Below are 12800 nucleotides of genomic sequence, written 5' to 3'. Positions count from 1 at the left end.
GAATCGGAAGTGGAGCATCGGCTTCTGGCCCCAGGGGGAGGAGGGTGTGAGAGCTGGCCCCCTGCCTGGGCAAAACACACTTTTTCCCTTCCCTTCCTGTCCTTGGGGGCTCCCTCTCTCAGGGTTGGGGGTGGAGGTGGGAGGGAGTGAGTGGGGCGGGGAGCATCTGCTTGCCATGGGTGGTTTGGCAGCCGGCCTTTCCCAGTGTGGCTGGCTTGGGGCCGACCGGACCAGGGAAGGACCTTCTTCAAGGCTGGCTGAAGGCGGCACGTTCCAGAAACCAGTGATAAGTGCTACTCATGCCCACTGGGGTCTTGGAGGTCAGAGAAGAGGGTGGAGAGGCAGGGGTGTGGGCTCTGCCCAGGGTGAGATGGGGCTCTCTGGCGGGCCAGCCCCTGTTGTGGCCAGAAGCCAGAGCCTGGACGCCTGTTGCTCATCTCCGAGTCTCCCCATTCTGGGCTGAGAAACCACTGAGGGCAGGGCTGCCGGAGAGATGTCTCAGGGCTTCCCCCAGCCTGGCAGGCAGATCTTGGAGACAGTGAGTGTGCAAGCTAGGATGGGGATTCTGGAAGCAGTGACTGTGGGTTTGGACAGAGGCCTGGCCCCATTTGACTCAGATTATGTTTAACAGGCCGAGTGTCTCGAAGAAGCCACCACCATCGGTGCCTCAGTCCCCCCACCTGAAATATACGATAGAGGGGTGGGGTGACCCCACAGACAGAAGCCCCACATCCAGGAGACTGGGGGAAGCAGAGGCTTGGATCAGGGATCACCCACAAACCTATACACACACCCTTGGCCTCTGGCCAGCCCAGGCCAGCAGAAAGTGGCTGGTGGAGAGGTGTGATCACTACAGCAGGCAGAGCACGGCCGCCTCCAGCCTGAGTGGCCACAGGCCTGGCTAGAGTGGAGGCTCTGGAGGGCAGGACCCAGCGCCTACATCCGCAGGTCAGCTCATCTGCCATGCACACGTGCACCAGCGGAGGAAACATCGGCACCCAGGGGCATGCAGGGACAGTGATGGTGCCCACAGGATGGCTTTCCCATCAGCACTGCTGTCTGACAGCAGACAGGCCGAGAAGCAAGTCCCTGGCACTGGTGCTGTGCCCGCAGGAGTGTGTGGCCTCAGAGGGTGGACCAGGAAACCTCAGTGCCCTGGCCAGAGGCCTCTGTGCTAACCAGGATCCACCAAGATCCCCAGACTGACACCCCCTGCCCCACCGCTGGGCAGGCCTGACTCCTCTTGGAATAGTTCCTGGCACTCTCACCTGCCAGCTTTGTAGACCCCTCCAGTCTGCCAGCACCCACTGAGCTGTGCTCCATCCCTGGCCCCCTCTCTCCAGCCCCCCACTTCTCCCCAGGGTTCGGGCACTGCCTCTTTGCTCTGGTATGCCTATCTCTGTCTCCAGCACCAAGTCTCCAGGGCTCTGGGCCTGCCTGCCAATGCTCCCTGGACATTTACACCAGGAACACCCATGGGGAGGCCCCCAAACCCAAGCACACTTGTTCAAGCCAGACTCAGCATCATCTATCCTCCAACCTGCTCACCACCCAGTGAAGGGCCCACGGGCACCCACTGCTGGGCAGAAATCTGAAAGTTCCTCTGACCCTCTCCCTCCTCCTGACCTTGAATGAACTTCCCATCCATTCAGCCCATTCATCGTCCTTCAAATGTGTCTCCCATCCTGCTTCCCTGTGCCATTCCGCAAGACAGATGGTCACCATCCCTCGCCTGGCTTAATGAATTTCCTGCCTCCCTTTGTTAATCGCAGCCACAGTTAGCCTAAACTGAGTCGCTCCATCATCCTCGCTTGCCTGGATGCCTTCTATGGCTCCCCAGTGCCTCCTACCAAGCCCCCAGTCCTCTGGTGTGGCACTGAAGATGCTGGATGACCTTGTTCCCACCCCACCAGGCTCCCCTGTTCACTCCTCCAAACACCCAAAGGTGCCAGCCTCACCAGACCTGGGCTGTTTTCCCTCCATACCTGACAGGTCTGCACTCCGGCCTTTGCTCAGGCTGGGCCTTCTGCCCAGCAAGCTCTCCTTTCCCTTTTGCCTGTGAAATGCCCTCACGCTCCTTCAGGAAAGACAGGCTCCCCACCCTTCCCCGCAGCCCATAGCGCCTTCTCCCGCATTTGGGGTACAAAGAGACTCCACCGCAGCTTGAGGAGCTGTGTGACTGTCACCTCTCTCTGTTAACACTGTGAGTCTCAGGGACAAGACTGGTGATGGGAGGTGGCGAGAAAGGGAGGAGAAGGCCTGGCAGGGCAGGAGGGGGCCGTGTTCCCTGGCTCACCCAGCCGGGAGGGGCTGCACCTAGGAGGCTTGCCCCAGCTCGGCCCCTCCAACCTGTCTTACCTCCAGGCTTGCTTCCAGCTCTCCCCTGCCCTCCGGGGCCCGGTGCCTGCAGGTTGGGGCAGGGTGGGGTAGGGTGGGACACAATGACTGGGGCGCAGTGGGGCACTGCCCCAGCCGGGGAGTGCTTTTCTGGGCCTGTGGTGACAGTCTGGTGCTTGTTTTGAAAGAAAATAGACCCTGAGCCCCTATTTATAGCTGGAGGCCATAGCCACAGACAGGAGATGGATGGTGTTTGAGGCTGTACAGGCCTGTGTGCAGGCAGGGGCCGGGGGTGGAGCCATTCCCAGGCCCCCTGCCCCCCTTTCTCAGCCTCCAAGCAAACTGTCTGAGGGATCCTAACATTCCCTGGGACAGGATGTAGCCTGTGCTCTGGGGTGAGACGGTGGGGGCTTGGGTAATGAGGAAGGAAATTTTCTCGCAGCATGGGTCCCTGGGGCCCAGAGTCCGTGGTGGGAATGGCTGGAGGTGAGGGTGTGTGATGTCTAGGAGTCTAGGAGGCGGAGAAGGGCCTGCGGAGGGTGGGGGTGCCATCTGCCACTGTGACTGGGTGATGGAAAGAGAACAGGCCGGGGCCACAGAGATGGGGCAGCCAGAGAGGGCCAGGCAGCGGTGGGGAGTGAGATGGAGAGACAGCCTTGGGGAGAGGCGGGGGTGGGGGGCCAAGCCGCAGGCCAGCTGACATGGTGAATAGAGGGGAGACGGGGGGAGCAGGGGAAGAACTGAAGTGCGGGTTCTGTTCCACAGAAAATCTTCACGGTGCTCTGGGCAGACTGGTCAGTGCACGTCGGATCCAGGTCAGGAAGGGCAGGAATCAGGCATCTCTGTGGCCTGTACCCCAGAAGGCCAGGCCTCTGCCCGCTCCCACCACCCCCAGGGCTGGAGACCCTGTGTGCCTGGCAGTCTACAGCTGAGAGGCCCCAGGGTCTCTTTGGAGGCAAAGCAAAGCTGTGGGGGCAGAGCTGATGCTGAAGGGCTTTGAGGCCAAGGTCTCTGAAGGGCTGTCCTGAACAGGGGAGCGGGGTTGTTCCAGGACTGCTGGGGACAGGTCTGGGTTCTGAGGTGCTGGGTGGGGAGTTCCCTGGGCTTGGAGGGGTTCCAAGCTGAGGCGGTGGCCCAGGCTCACACCTGCAGCCGGCTTCTATTCAGGCCCCTCCCTTGGTTGGGCTGCTGGGGGCTAGGGGGTGTCTATAGCCCTGGTCATGTGTCATGGAGTTATAGCCACAACCGGTGACTCAGACAGTTAAAAAAGGAGCAGCTCTGAGCAATGACTCAACTGGCTCTGGAGGGGCTGGGTGGGTCTGGCTGGTACAGGATGGGGTGGTCTGGGTTTATTTTTGGTGGGGTGGGGCTGGGGCCAGGGGGCTGGAAGATGGGAACCGGGGGTGGAGAGGAGCCGTTGCTCTCATCCCAGGAGAACCCCAGGGCTCTGTGCCAACTTAGAGAAACGGTTTCTCCATGCCAGGGAGCTCTGGCAACCCGGGCCGCCTCTCAGTCCTGTTCTAAGCCCAGCCTGCCTTGCTGTGTGGACCCAGACAAAAAGCCGGCTCTCTCCAGATAGAAGCAGAGATAATTCTCCTGCTCCGAAGAGGCTTGAGCTCAGAATTTTAGAGCTGACCTTGGAGAATGGACATCTGACCCAGAGACCCAGAGACAGACAGAGGTTTGCTCAAGGCCACACAGCAGGGCCAGGTATCCCAAGGGCTGACATTACACATTTGGCTCAAGTTCCTCCAACATCTCTCCTATCCCAGGGCTGTCAATAGTTGGAGGGGCAGGCCCCTGTTTGAGTACCTTCTCCCTGGAAGGGCTCAGCTGGGCTCCAGATGAGTGTCTGGAAGTATAAGGGCCAGATGCTCAGAGATGGAGCCTGAGCTGGGGACAGGAGCCTGGACTCTATTAGCACACTACCAGGGAGCTGGCCAGTCTTTGCCCAACAGTCTATTCAGGGGATGAAGGCAGAGGATGCCCCACACTGGGATCATGGCTTGCGGGGGCCAAGGCTCTTTACCCAGAGAATCTGTCCAGTTGGCACTCCCCTAGGCTGCTCACCCCAGTCTGAAGCTATTTCCTGAGACCCTCTCTCATCTCTACCAACTCTGATCTCACACATCCACAGACTCAGGCATCACCTATACCTCTGGTGGGTCCAAGCAGCCTAGGCAGGGCAGAGAGAATCCTCAGTTCTTCATTCTAGATCCTCTTGATACAGATTCAGCCACTGCTGCTTGCTGAGTGGCAGTAATAGCCCCCCAGGAGCTCCGGGGGAACCATCTCATGTCACCGGGCCCTGGCCTCCAGCCCCTACCATCACAGGAGCCCGAGAAGGGTGGGCAGAGACCAGGGAGAAGACAGGCTTCCAGGATCCCCACCCTATAAAGGTCTTGCTGCCTGCTCCTTCTCTCCATCCCCATCCATCTACTCCTGGGACGGGAGTCATTTGGTCACTCATTCAACAGATTGGTTGTGCTGCATCTTGGCTCAATTGTCTCTATCTAAGGGGCCATTAGGCTTTGGGGTGGAGCTCGGAGGGGCTTTTCTGCTTCTCCTCACACAGGAGAGGTGTGTGGACCTCAGCCCAGTGAGTCAATCAGATGTAGCCTTCCCACTCCCCTCCTTTTGAGGGGTCCTGGGCTGGCTGGCAGTCAGAGGCTGGCTTGACAGCTCCATTTTCCACATCACTTTGCCCCAGACAGACCCTCTCCTAGGGCCACCTCATCCAGTCCCCTGCTTTGGAAACTTTCTCAAAGATTTCTAAGCAGGAACCCCGCACTCCCGCCCTGCTCCAATGATGCGCCTGCCCCACTCCAGAAGAAGATGGTAATAATGGAATATTAGCAACCTCAGGAGCAGGCACCTACTGAGCATTTACTCCAGACAAATCCTCAGCATGCAGGAGGCAGGAATTATTTATGCCATTTTAGAGCCTTTTCTGAGGCTCAGAAAGGCCTGGTCACTTGCATCGAGTGGCTGGGTGGGAACTGAATTCTGAGCTGTCTTCTACTGTGTTCTTGACCAGGTGAGCCTGGCCTCCTGCCTCCCCCAGCCCTGCAGAGCTGAGGACTCAAGAGGAGGGAGAGGTGGGGCCTGAGTCAGGACTGTGAGGCGGGCGGGAGGGAAGCTTACTCTGAGCTGCTCCAAGACGCCCAAAAAGGGTGATTGGTTCCTTCCCTCACTACGGTGAGAATGTGTGTGTGTGTGTGTATGAGTGTGTCTGGGCCTGAGACTGGCCTGGCTGGCCTCCAGCTGTAGGAGAGCTGCGCCGGCCCCAGTTGCTGTACACAGGGAAGAGGCAGGGAGGGGCTGGTGTCGTGGGAATCAACATCCTGGGCCCACTGATATTTATAGCTGCCCCCTCTTGAAATACGGGGAGGAGGGGCTGCTCTTAGGTGGGAACGGAAGTTGGTCTCCTTCTCTCCGCCCCCTCGATCTTCCCAGAGAGCAGGAGGGCCCAGGCTAGGGGCCCTGGCTGGGTGGTGGAGCTGGGGGCTGTATCCTGAGCTGGGGGCTTCCCCCAGGCTGCTGGCTTGGGGGCTGGACACTCTCCTTGTTAGGCCCTTAGCCAGGCTGTTGAAAGCACTCTGTGTGTGTGTGCACGTGTGTGCAAGCATGCACACATACACATGCACACATACCTACTAGGTGTCACACTGATGGAGGTCACAGAACAAGGGCAGGGGCCAGGTAAGAGTAGGGGGAGAAAGGCCTGTCACCCCACAGAGATGGAGGGTGGGGCCCCAGAAGGGTGGTAGACTAGGCTGCAGCCCTCAATAATCAGTGGGAAAAGGCAGCCCAAGCAGGGGATGGTGCTGGAGCTGAACCTTGAAGGATGGAGAGAAAAAGAGAGACCAGTTGTAGGCAACAGCATGGGCAGCGGTGGAAGGGTCCCAGGGATTACGGATTGTTATCTGATGGTCTAGTGCACCAGCCAGACGATGGGACACGGCATAATCCTTGAACGTGGATCCCAGCTGATCTACTGGGGAGAGAGAGGGCCCAGCCACAGCCCTGGGTCCTGCAGGCAGGTGGCACCATGGCGGGTGCTGTAATCTTGATTTCGATTCTTTGTAAGTCGGGAAGTCCTCTCTTGTTTTTGACCTGGCTCTCCCCTGCTCTCAGAATGTTTTAACTCAAAGCAATTAATTAGTTTTTAAGGAGAAGACAATGGCACCCCACTCCAGTACTTTTGCCTGGAAAATCCCATGGACGGAGGAGCCTGGTAGGCTGCAGTCCATGGGGTCGCAAAGAGTCAGACACGACCAAGTGACTTCACCTTCACTTTTCACTTCCATGCACTGGAGAAGGAAATGGCAACCCACTCCAGTGTTCTTGCCTGGAGAATCCCAGGGACGGGGGAGCCTGGTGGGCTGCCATCTATGGGGTCACACAGAGTTGGACACGACTGATGTGACTTAGAAGCAGCAGCAGGAGCAAGCCTTTTTTACAAAGCCACAGAACGCTTTATCAAAACTGTATCTTACACAAAACCTCCATCTATAAACACATGTTCATGGGACTGCTATGCATGAATCAGGGTGGCACAAGCATCCTGTATTCCCAGATATGGGAATGTAGAGTCCCGGAGCACCTCGGACACAGTCTGAAAATCCCTGGTTGGCTCAGTGATCTCTACGCCCCTGTGGGCCCCGTCCTGGGCTCTGCAAGATCGTGGCGACCTCAGAGAAAAGCAGAGGGGAGGTCCGCCCTCTGGAAGCTGCTGGCCATATGGGGGAGGCCACATCCAAACCAGGATACAAGGACAAGGAGCCAAGAGGCCTACCACTCATCCTGCTAAGCACTTGCTGTCTGACTCAGAAAACAGCAGCCCCTCTCTGGGTCCTGATTTCCCTATGAACATCCTCGGGGAGCTGGCCTGGGCTGGGGAGTCTCTGCAGTGAGGTCTGGGAGGGGAAGCCACCTCACTGACCGCCAGGACACTTAAACCACGAGAGACACACACTGAAACAGTTTAGCCTGAGCAGTGGCGGGACGCCTGGCTGATACCCATCAGCACTGGGAGAGCTGGTGCTTTGGCAGGCTGGGAGCGGCAGGGGTGTGGGCAGGAGCTGAGTGGGAAGAAGGAATGGTCAACAGGAGAAGCACTGTCCAGAACATGGGTGAGCAATGCCACCAAGCCACCGTGACGGCAGCCCCAGGGCACTCCCCTGCATCTGAGGCAAATGTGGCTTCATTTGCCATCCCAGCTGTTGGGGGTGCGGTGGTAGGCATTCTTGAAGAGGATCTGCTTGTGCCGTGAGGAAGTGGGGAGGGTTTAGAAAGGTGAGGGGCACTTGCTGGAGGGGTCTGTGGAGATGGACACAGAGATCTGGGGTCCTCAGGGGACTTTCTCCTAAAGACATGTCTCTCTCTCCTCTGGTGGGGGGCTGCACACCTGGCCTGAGCTGGGAAAGGTGACTTTTGTTGGGGTGAGTGAGAACACCATAGCCCGTGTGCCCAAAGAGTGGCCTGAGGCTAGTTCCTGATGTTCTCAGAGTCTCAGTTTCCATATCTGTAAAATGAGAATGTTTGGTGACTTGCAGAGCTGCCATAGGGCTGCAGGACAACATGGCCAGTGCTCACTCAGGGGCTTTCTCTGGAGTTATGGACCGTGTTTGGAGTTGTGGACCCTTCTGAGAAGCAGAAAGAGCCACAAGACCCTACCCCAGGGAGAATCCAAGTTCAAAATTGTTCATATGAATTCAGTTCATTCAAAAATTACTCACATATATTCAGTAATAATAGTACTAGTGTTCTTTTGAAACACACCCTAAACCCACTGGAGAAGGAGTCTTTAATTATATTTTCTTCGTCTCATCTCAAAGCATGTGGGATCTTAGTTCCCCAACCAGGGATCAAACCTATGCCTTTTTCATTGTAAGTGCAGAGTCTTAACCACTGGACCACCAGGGAAGTCCCTGGAGAAGGAATCTTAACTGTTAAAGGCTCTACAGTACCGGGTACATGCTGGGTCAGCGCATGTTAGAAGCAAAAGGGCAGCTAGATGGGGCGGGAGTCGGGGAGCGGTACTGAAAGAGCTGAGGGACCTGGAAGGGAGGAGACCCAAACCCCAGACCCAAAGGCCTCCTTATTTACTTGCTCCTGGCACTGAAGAGGAGCCCCAGTGCAGCTCAGCACCCCCTGCCCCCCATCTTGTCCTCGCCTCTTTCCCTGAAGGCTCCACCCAGCCCAGGTCTGGGAGCTGGTTTTGTACATGGTTGCGCACGGGCCCACAGCTGTGTGTGCCTGTGTGTGTGTGTGTGTGTGTGTGTGTGTGTGTGTGTGTGTGAGGGCTGTTTCCAGTACCCCCCTCCCCACCCCCGCCCCGCCCGCCCCCTCCTGGGCAGCACGCCCAGTTCCCTATACACTTCCTCTGAGCGTTCTGCAAACCCTACTCCCCTCCCGCCCTTCATTGGCCGCCTGGCCCACCTGGCGCAGCCCCCTCCTTGGGCCCCCCAGGCGGGCAGCACTGAAAGGCTCTTCTTGTCTTGGCTATGCAGGCAGGCGGGCAAATGTTGGTAAGGGGGGCTCAGTTATACTTGGTTCTGGAACAGCACTTGCAGAGTCCGGGTGGGCTGGGCCGAGGGCACTGGTCCCTGCCCCACTCTAGAGTGCTGGAGCCCCAGTGTACACACACACACACACACACACACACACACACACACACACACACACACACACGCACGACTCAGAGGCTGTCTCTGTCTCCAGTCAGAGATGGTCCCTCAGACCATTCTTAGAGGCAACAGTCTACCCTGGCTCAGTTCCTTGCTTCTGATGCTCCCCTGCCCCAACCCTAGCCCTGCTCTCTAAGACACCCCCATCAGTTCAGGGCCCCCACCCAGATGGTACAAGAACCCTCTCCACCTGGCACTCCCTCCTGAGTCCCACTTGTGCCCCTCATCTTCTGCCTTTCAAAGTCAGCTATACCAGGCAGGGAAGAGGTGCAGAAGCCGCTAGCCTTGTATGCTCTGTGGCCACTCTGACCTCCCAGTTTTGCTTGTGCTATGCCCCCCTACTGAAACCACATCAGCTCCAACTCAATCTCCCAATGCTTGTGGCTCTGCCAGGACTCCCATAGGGCTTAGAAGGCAATGGACCCCACACTTATCATGCACACTGGCATATGGGCCCAAGCCTAGCTGACTACGCAGGTGGGGAGCTCCCACAAAGTGGGACTGGGGGTTTCCTCCTGGGCAGCTGGGCTTCTTTGTGGGTTAGACCACTTTGCTTCCTCCCTGGGCCCTTAGTTTCCCTGTGTGTACAATTGGAAGGTTGGCCCAGGTGGTCTCCAAAGGTGCTTGACTCTCAGGCCCCATGACCTGGATGCTCTGGAATGTTGACGAGTGTGGGGAAAGCATCCCAGTGTGCCTCACTCTGGTACCTGAGACTCGGAGGCTTTTGGTGTCCAAGAGGGGTGGGAGTGATACCTTCTGCGGGTAGGGGCTGCCCCTATCACAGAGACCAGGACAGGGAGCTAAGCCAGGCCTGGGGACAGAGGTGGGCTGCTGGAGGGGAGCTCAGACTGGGAGGGGGAGAGGGTACTAGCTTGCCCACCCCCTCACCACTTCCAAATCCCTCCTAGAGGAAGGGGTTGCTTGATGTTTTTAACCCCACGGGCTGCTCTCCTCTCTAAAACCTGCACTGGCTCCCTACTGCCAGCAGGGCTTAGGCTGTGAGCTGCATTTTGCCATTTCAGGTTTCCGTGCCCCACCCCAATGGCTCTTACTGGCTTGTGCTCAAAATATATATGCCTTCCATCCAGGCTACTGGCCTCCTTATCTCTGCTCATACCCATCTCTGAGCCTGTGCTCCCTGACCCGCTTCCCATCCTCCAAGGCTTAGCTCAAGGATCACCCTCTGTCCCGCCCTAGTTTGCCTCTGAATTTCTTTTCACCACACTCCTCGTCTGGATCTTTGCAGACACGATAGGAGTTGCTGTTGCGTTTTAATTTGCTTTTCTGCCTTCTGAATGAGTCCAAGTCCAGTCTCTATTTCTGTGCGCTCCCGACTGCCCAGCACAATGTCTGCACATTGTTGATGCTGGGAAGGAATTTGGGAATGGCTCTCAGTTGAAGCCCAAGGAGGTGGGTCCTGGAGTCGCTCCTTTGACTAGAGGCTGGGGGCTGGGTGTGTACCCATCTCTCTAGCAGCCTAGATGCCCCCTTCCCATCTCTCTAGAGGCTCAGCCTATCACCCACCCCCTGAGACCTTGAAGGATGGGGTCCCTGGAGATGGGAACAGGGAGCCTGGGGATCCAGCTCTGACTCACTCCAGTGGGGGGCTCTCCCCTGACTCATTTCCCTTTTGGGTACCGCATGATTACTGTCCATTTGAACTGGCTTCCCCATCTGATGGGGAGAGGAGTGTGGCCTAGGGAACTTGGAAGGGAGACTCAGGCCCTTCTTCAGCTCAAAGTTGTTCTTGGGAATGGTCCCAAAAGATGTAGGCTGAAGCACTGATTCATACATACATGGGTATTAATGACTGATGGGCCCTGAGGCCACAGTTCTTATGGCATAACTAGACCATGCCTTCACTAAGGGAAGAATGCCATAATGGTGGGATTTCTGGCATTGGAATAGAGACTGGATATGTCCTAGCACCTCTCAGAAGGCATTCCATTTCTGCTGGAGTCAAGCACCAATGGCTGGGACAGGGAGGTGTGCAGAGGGTCGCCCAGGGCTGTCTGAGGGGCACAGGATATCTGAGGGGCGCCAGCCCTGCCTCTAGGAGGCTGAAGAGTGGGTGGTCCTGTCACCAGCTAGGCTTTCTCAGTGAGGAGAGAGAAGACAGAAAGGGGAGGAGGGGGTGGTGGTGAAGACAGAGAATGCACCCGGCAAAGGGGAGCAGGAGCAGAGTGGGGCGCAGCTGGAGGATACCCAAGGATGCTGGAGGAGGTGGCAGCTGGGGTGCATTCGGGGTCCCACACGGGGTGGGGAGGGTGGCTTCCTCCCCAATGCCCACCTTGCAGCACTTCCCGTTCCTGGCCTGGGTGTTGGAGGTGGGGGACGCCCTGTCACCAGGCGTCCTTTGGGCCCTGACTCGGTCAGAGAGAGCCTGCTGGACACGGGGAGCCCAGGTGGCACCGGGGCGTCCCCTCTGGGTCTAGAGGACAATCCTGCACAGAGCCACGCCCTAGGCAAGCGACCCAGGAGCCAACCTCAGATAACCAGAGTCCACTGGACCCCCAGATGGAGAGACGTCGCTGGGGATCCTGCCTCCCCTGGCCGGGGATGGCAGAAGAGCAGCCCCTTCATTTCCCCGTCTGGGGGCCACTCCTGGGTCTTCCTGTCCCTTTTCTCTGCCTAAGAAACCCTCCACCACTCCGCCAGTCTGGGCTGGGGTCTCCGGCCCCTCACTCACCTGTGGATGCTGGTCCCACCAACACAGCGAAGGTCAGAGCCAGGGCCAGGGCGAGGGCTGGGAGCGGGAGCCGGGGACCCCAGCGCATCGCGGCGGCGGGCTGGGCAGCGGGAACTTGTGAGGAGTGGAGTCCGGAGCCTGGAGCTTGGACGCCAGAGTCTTCGAGTTGAGAGAACTGGCGCGGGCTGGCGCTCCCGGGCGTCCCGCCGCCTACTTAACGCTGGGGCGGGGCAGGCGCCGACCCGCGCTCCGGTTTCAGGCCGGGGCTCTCCCGGCGGCCCCCCCCACCCTCAGCCGTCTTAAAGGGCCCGTGCTGGTTCTCCTCCCCGTCGAGGGTGAGAGGATCCTTACAGCTCGGTCAGACCCAGGCTCCACCTTAGAGATTCAGAACAAAATCCCAGAGGAGCCCGGATTCCCCGGGGCTCCGACTCAAGGGTTCCCCGGAGAACTCCTCTGGGAGGAGATGTGAGCTGGGCTGGTCCCCTCGCTTCTCTGCCCTCTTCTCTTGCAAGGATTGTGGGTGGGGGGCGTCCTCTCGCCAGGCCCGGGAGGAAAGACAGATGCTCTCCACCCCACGGACTGCTCTGGGGCTGCTTTGCCTCTGAGGTGTCTTCAGAATGCCATTTGGTCAGAGAAGCACCAGCCTGAAGTTCTGTACAGCTCTGTGCCCACTGACATTGCCTCTTTGACCTTTTCTGCCTCAATGACTCAGTCAGTAAAGGAGAGATGTTTTAGGTTCTCCCACAAGGCAGGAGGGATTCTCAACTCCATGGGATCTGCCAAGTGGCTGTCAACCACTCCTGCCCCCGTTTCATGGAGGAGAAGACTGGCTGAGAGCTGGAAGTGGTTCTCAAGAGGCCCCCAGTTGGACAGTAGGTACCTGGTCTTTATGGGACCAGAACCCAAGGCCTCCTGAATCTGGTGTTTCAACTTCCTCTGGGGCTGCCTCCTGGAAATCTGGCCCTGGATTTAGCACCTACCTAACAGTTTCAGGCTGGGGCCCTGCTGCCCTTGGCTCCCTCCCAGGCAACAATCTCAGCCCTGTCCCAAACAGGAGAAAGGGCAATGTTACTGTAGAGCTT

General features: G+C 58.0%; 1 protein-coding gene across 1 annotated transcript in view; it reads right to left on the bottom strand.

Moving 5' to 3' along the window:
• CSPG4 (chondroitin sulfate proteoglycan 4) overlaps window positions 1-11946 on the bottom strand; it is a 35761-nt gene extending 23815 nt beyond the window's left edge. The window contains exon 1 of the mRNA XM_019983581.2: window positions 11719-11946. Coding sequence (XP_019839140.2) covers window positions 11719-11806 — 88 coding nt within the window. The 5' untranslated portion in view covers window positions 11807-11946. The remainder of the gene's footprint in view (window positions 1-11718) is intronic.
• Between the last annotated feature and the right edge of the window lie 854 nt (window positions 11947-12800).

The sequence above is a fragment of the Bos indicus genome, chromosome 21 (assembly GCF_029378745.1).
Source record: "Bos indicus isolate NIAB-ARS_2022 breed Sahiwal x Tharparkar chromosome 21, NIAB-ARS_B.indTharparkar_mat_pri_1.0, whole genome shotgun sequence".
NCBI classification, from domain to species: Eukaryota; Metazoa; Chordata; class Mammalia; order Artiodactyla; family Bovidae; genus Bos; species Bos indicus.
This window is presented reverse-complemented; position numbering and strand designations above follow the sequence as displayed.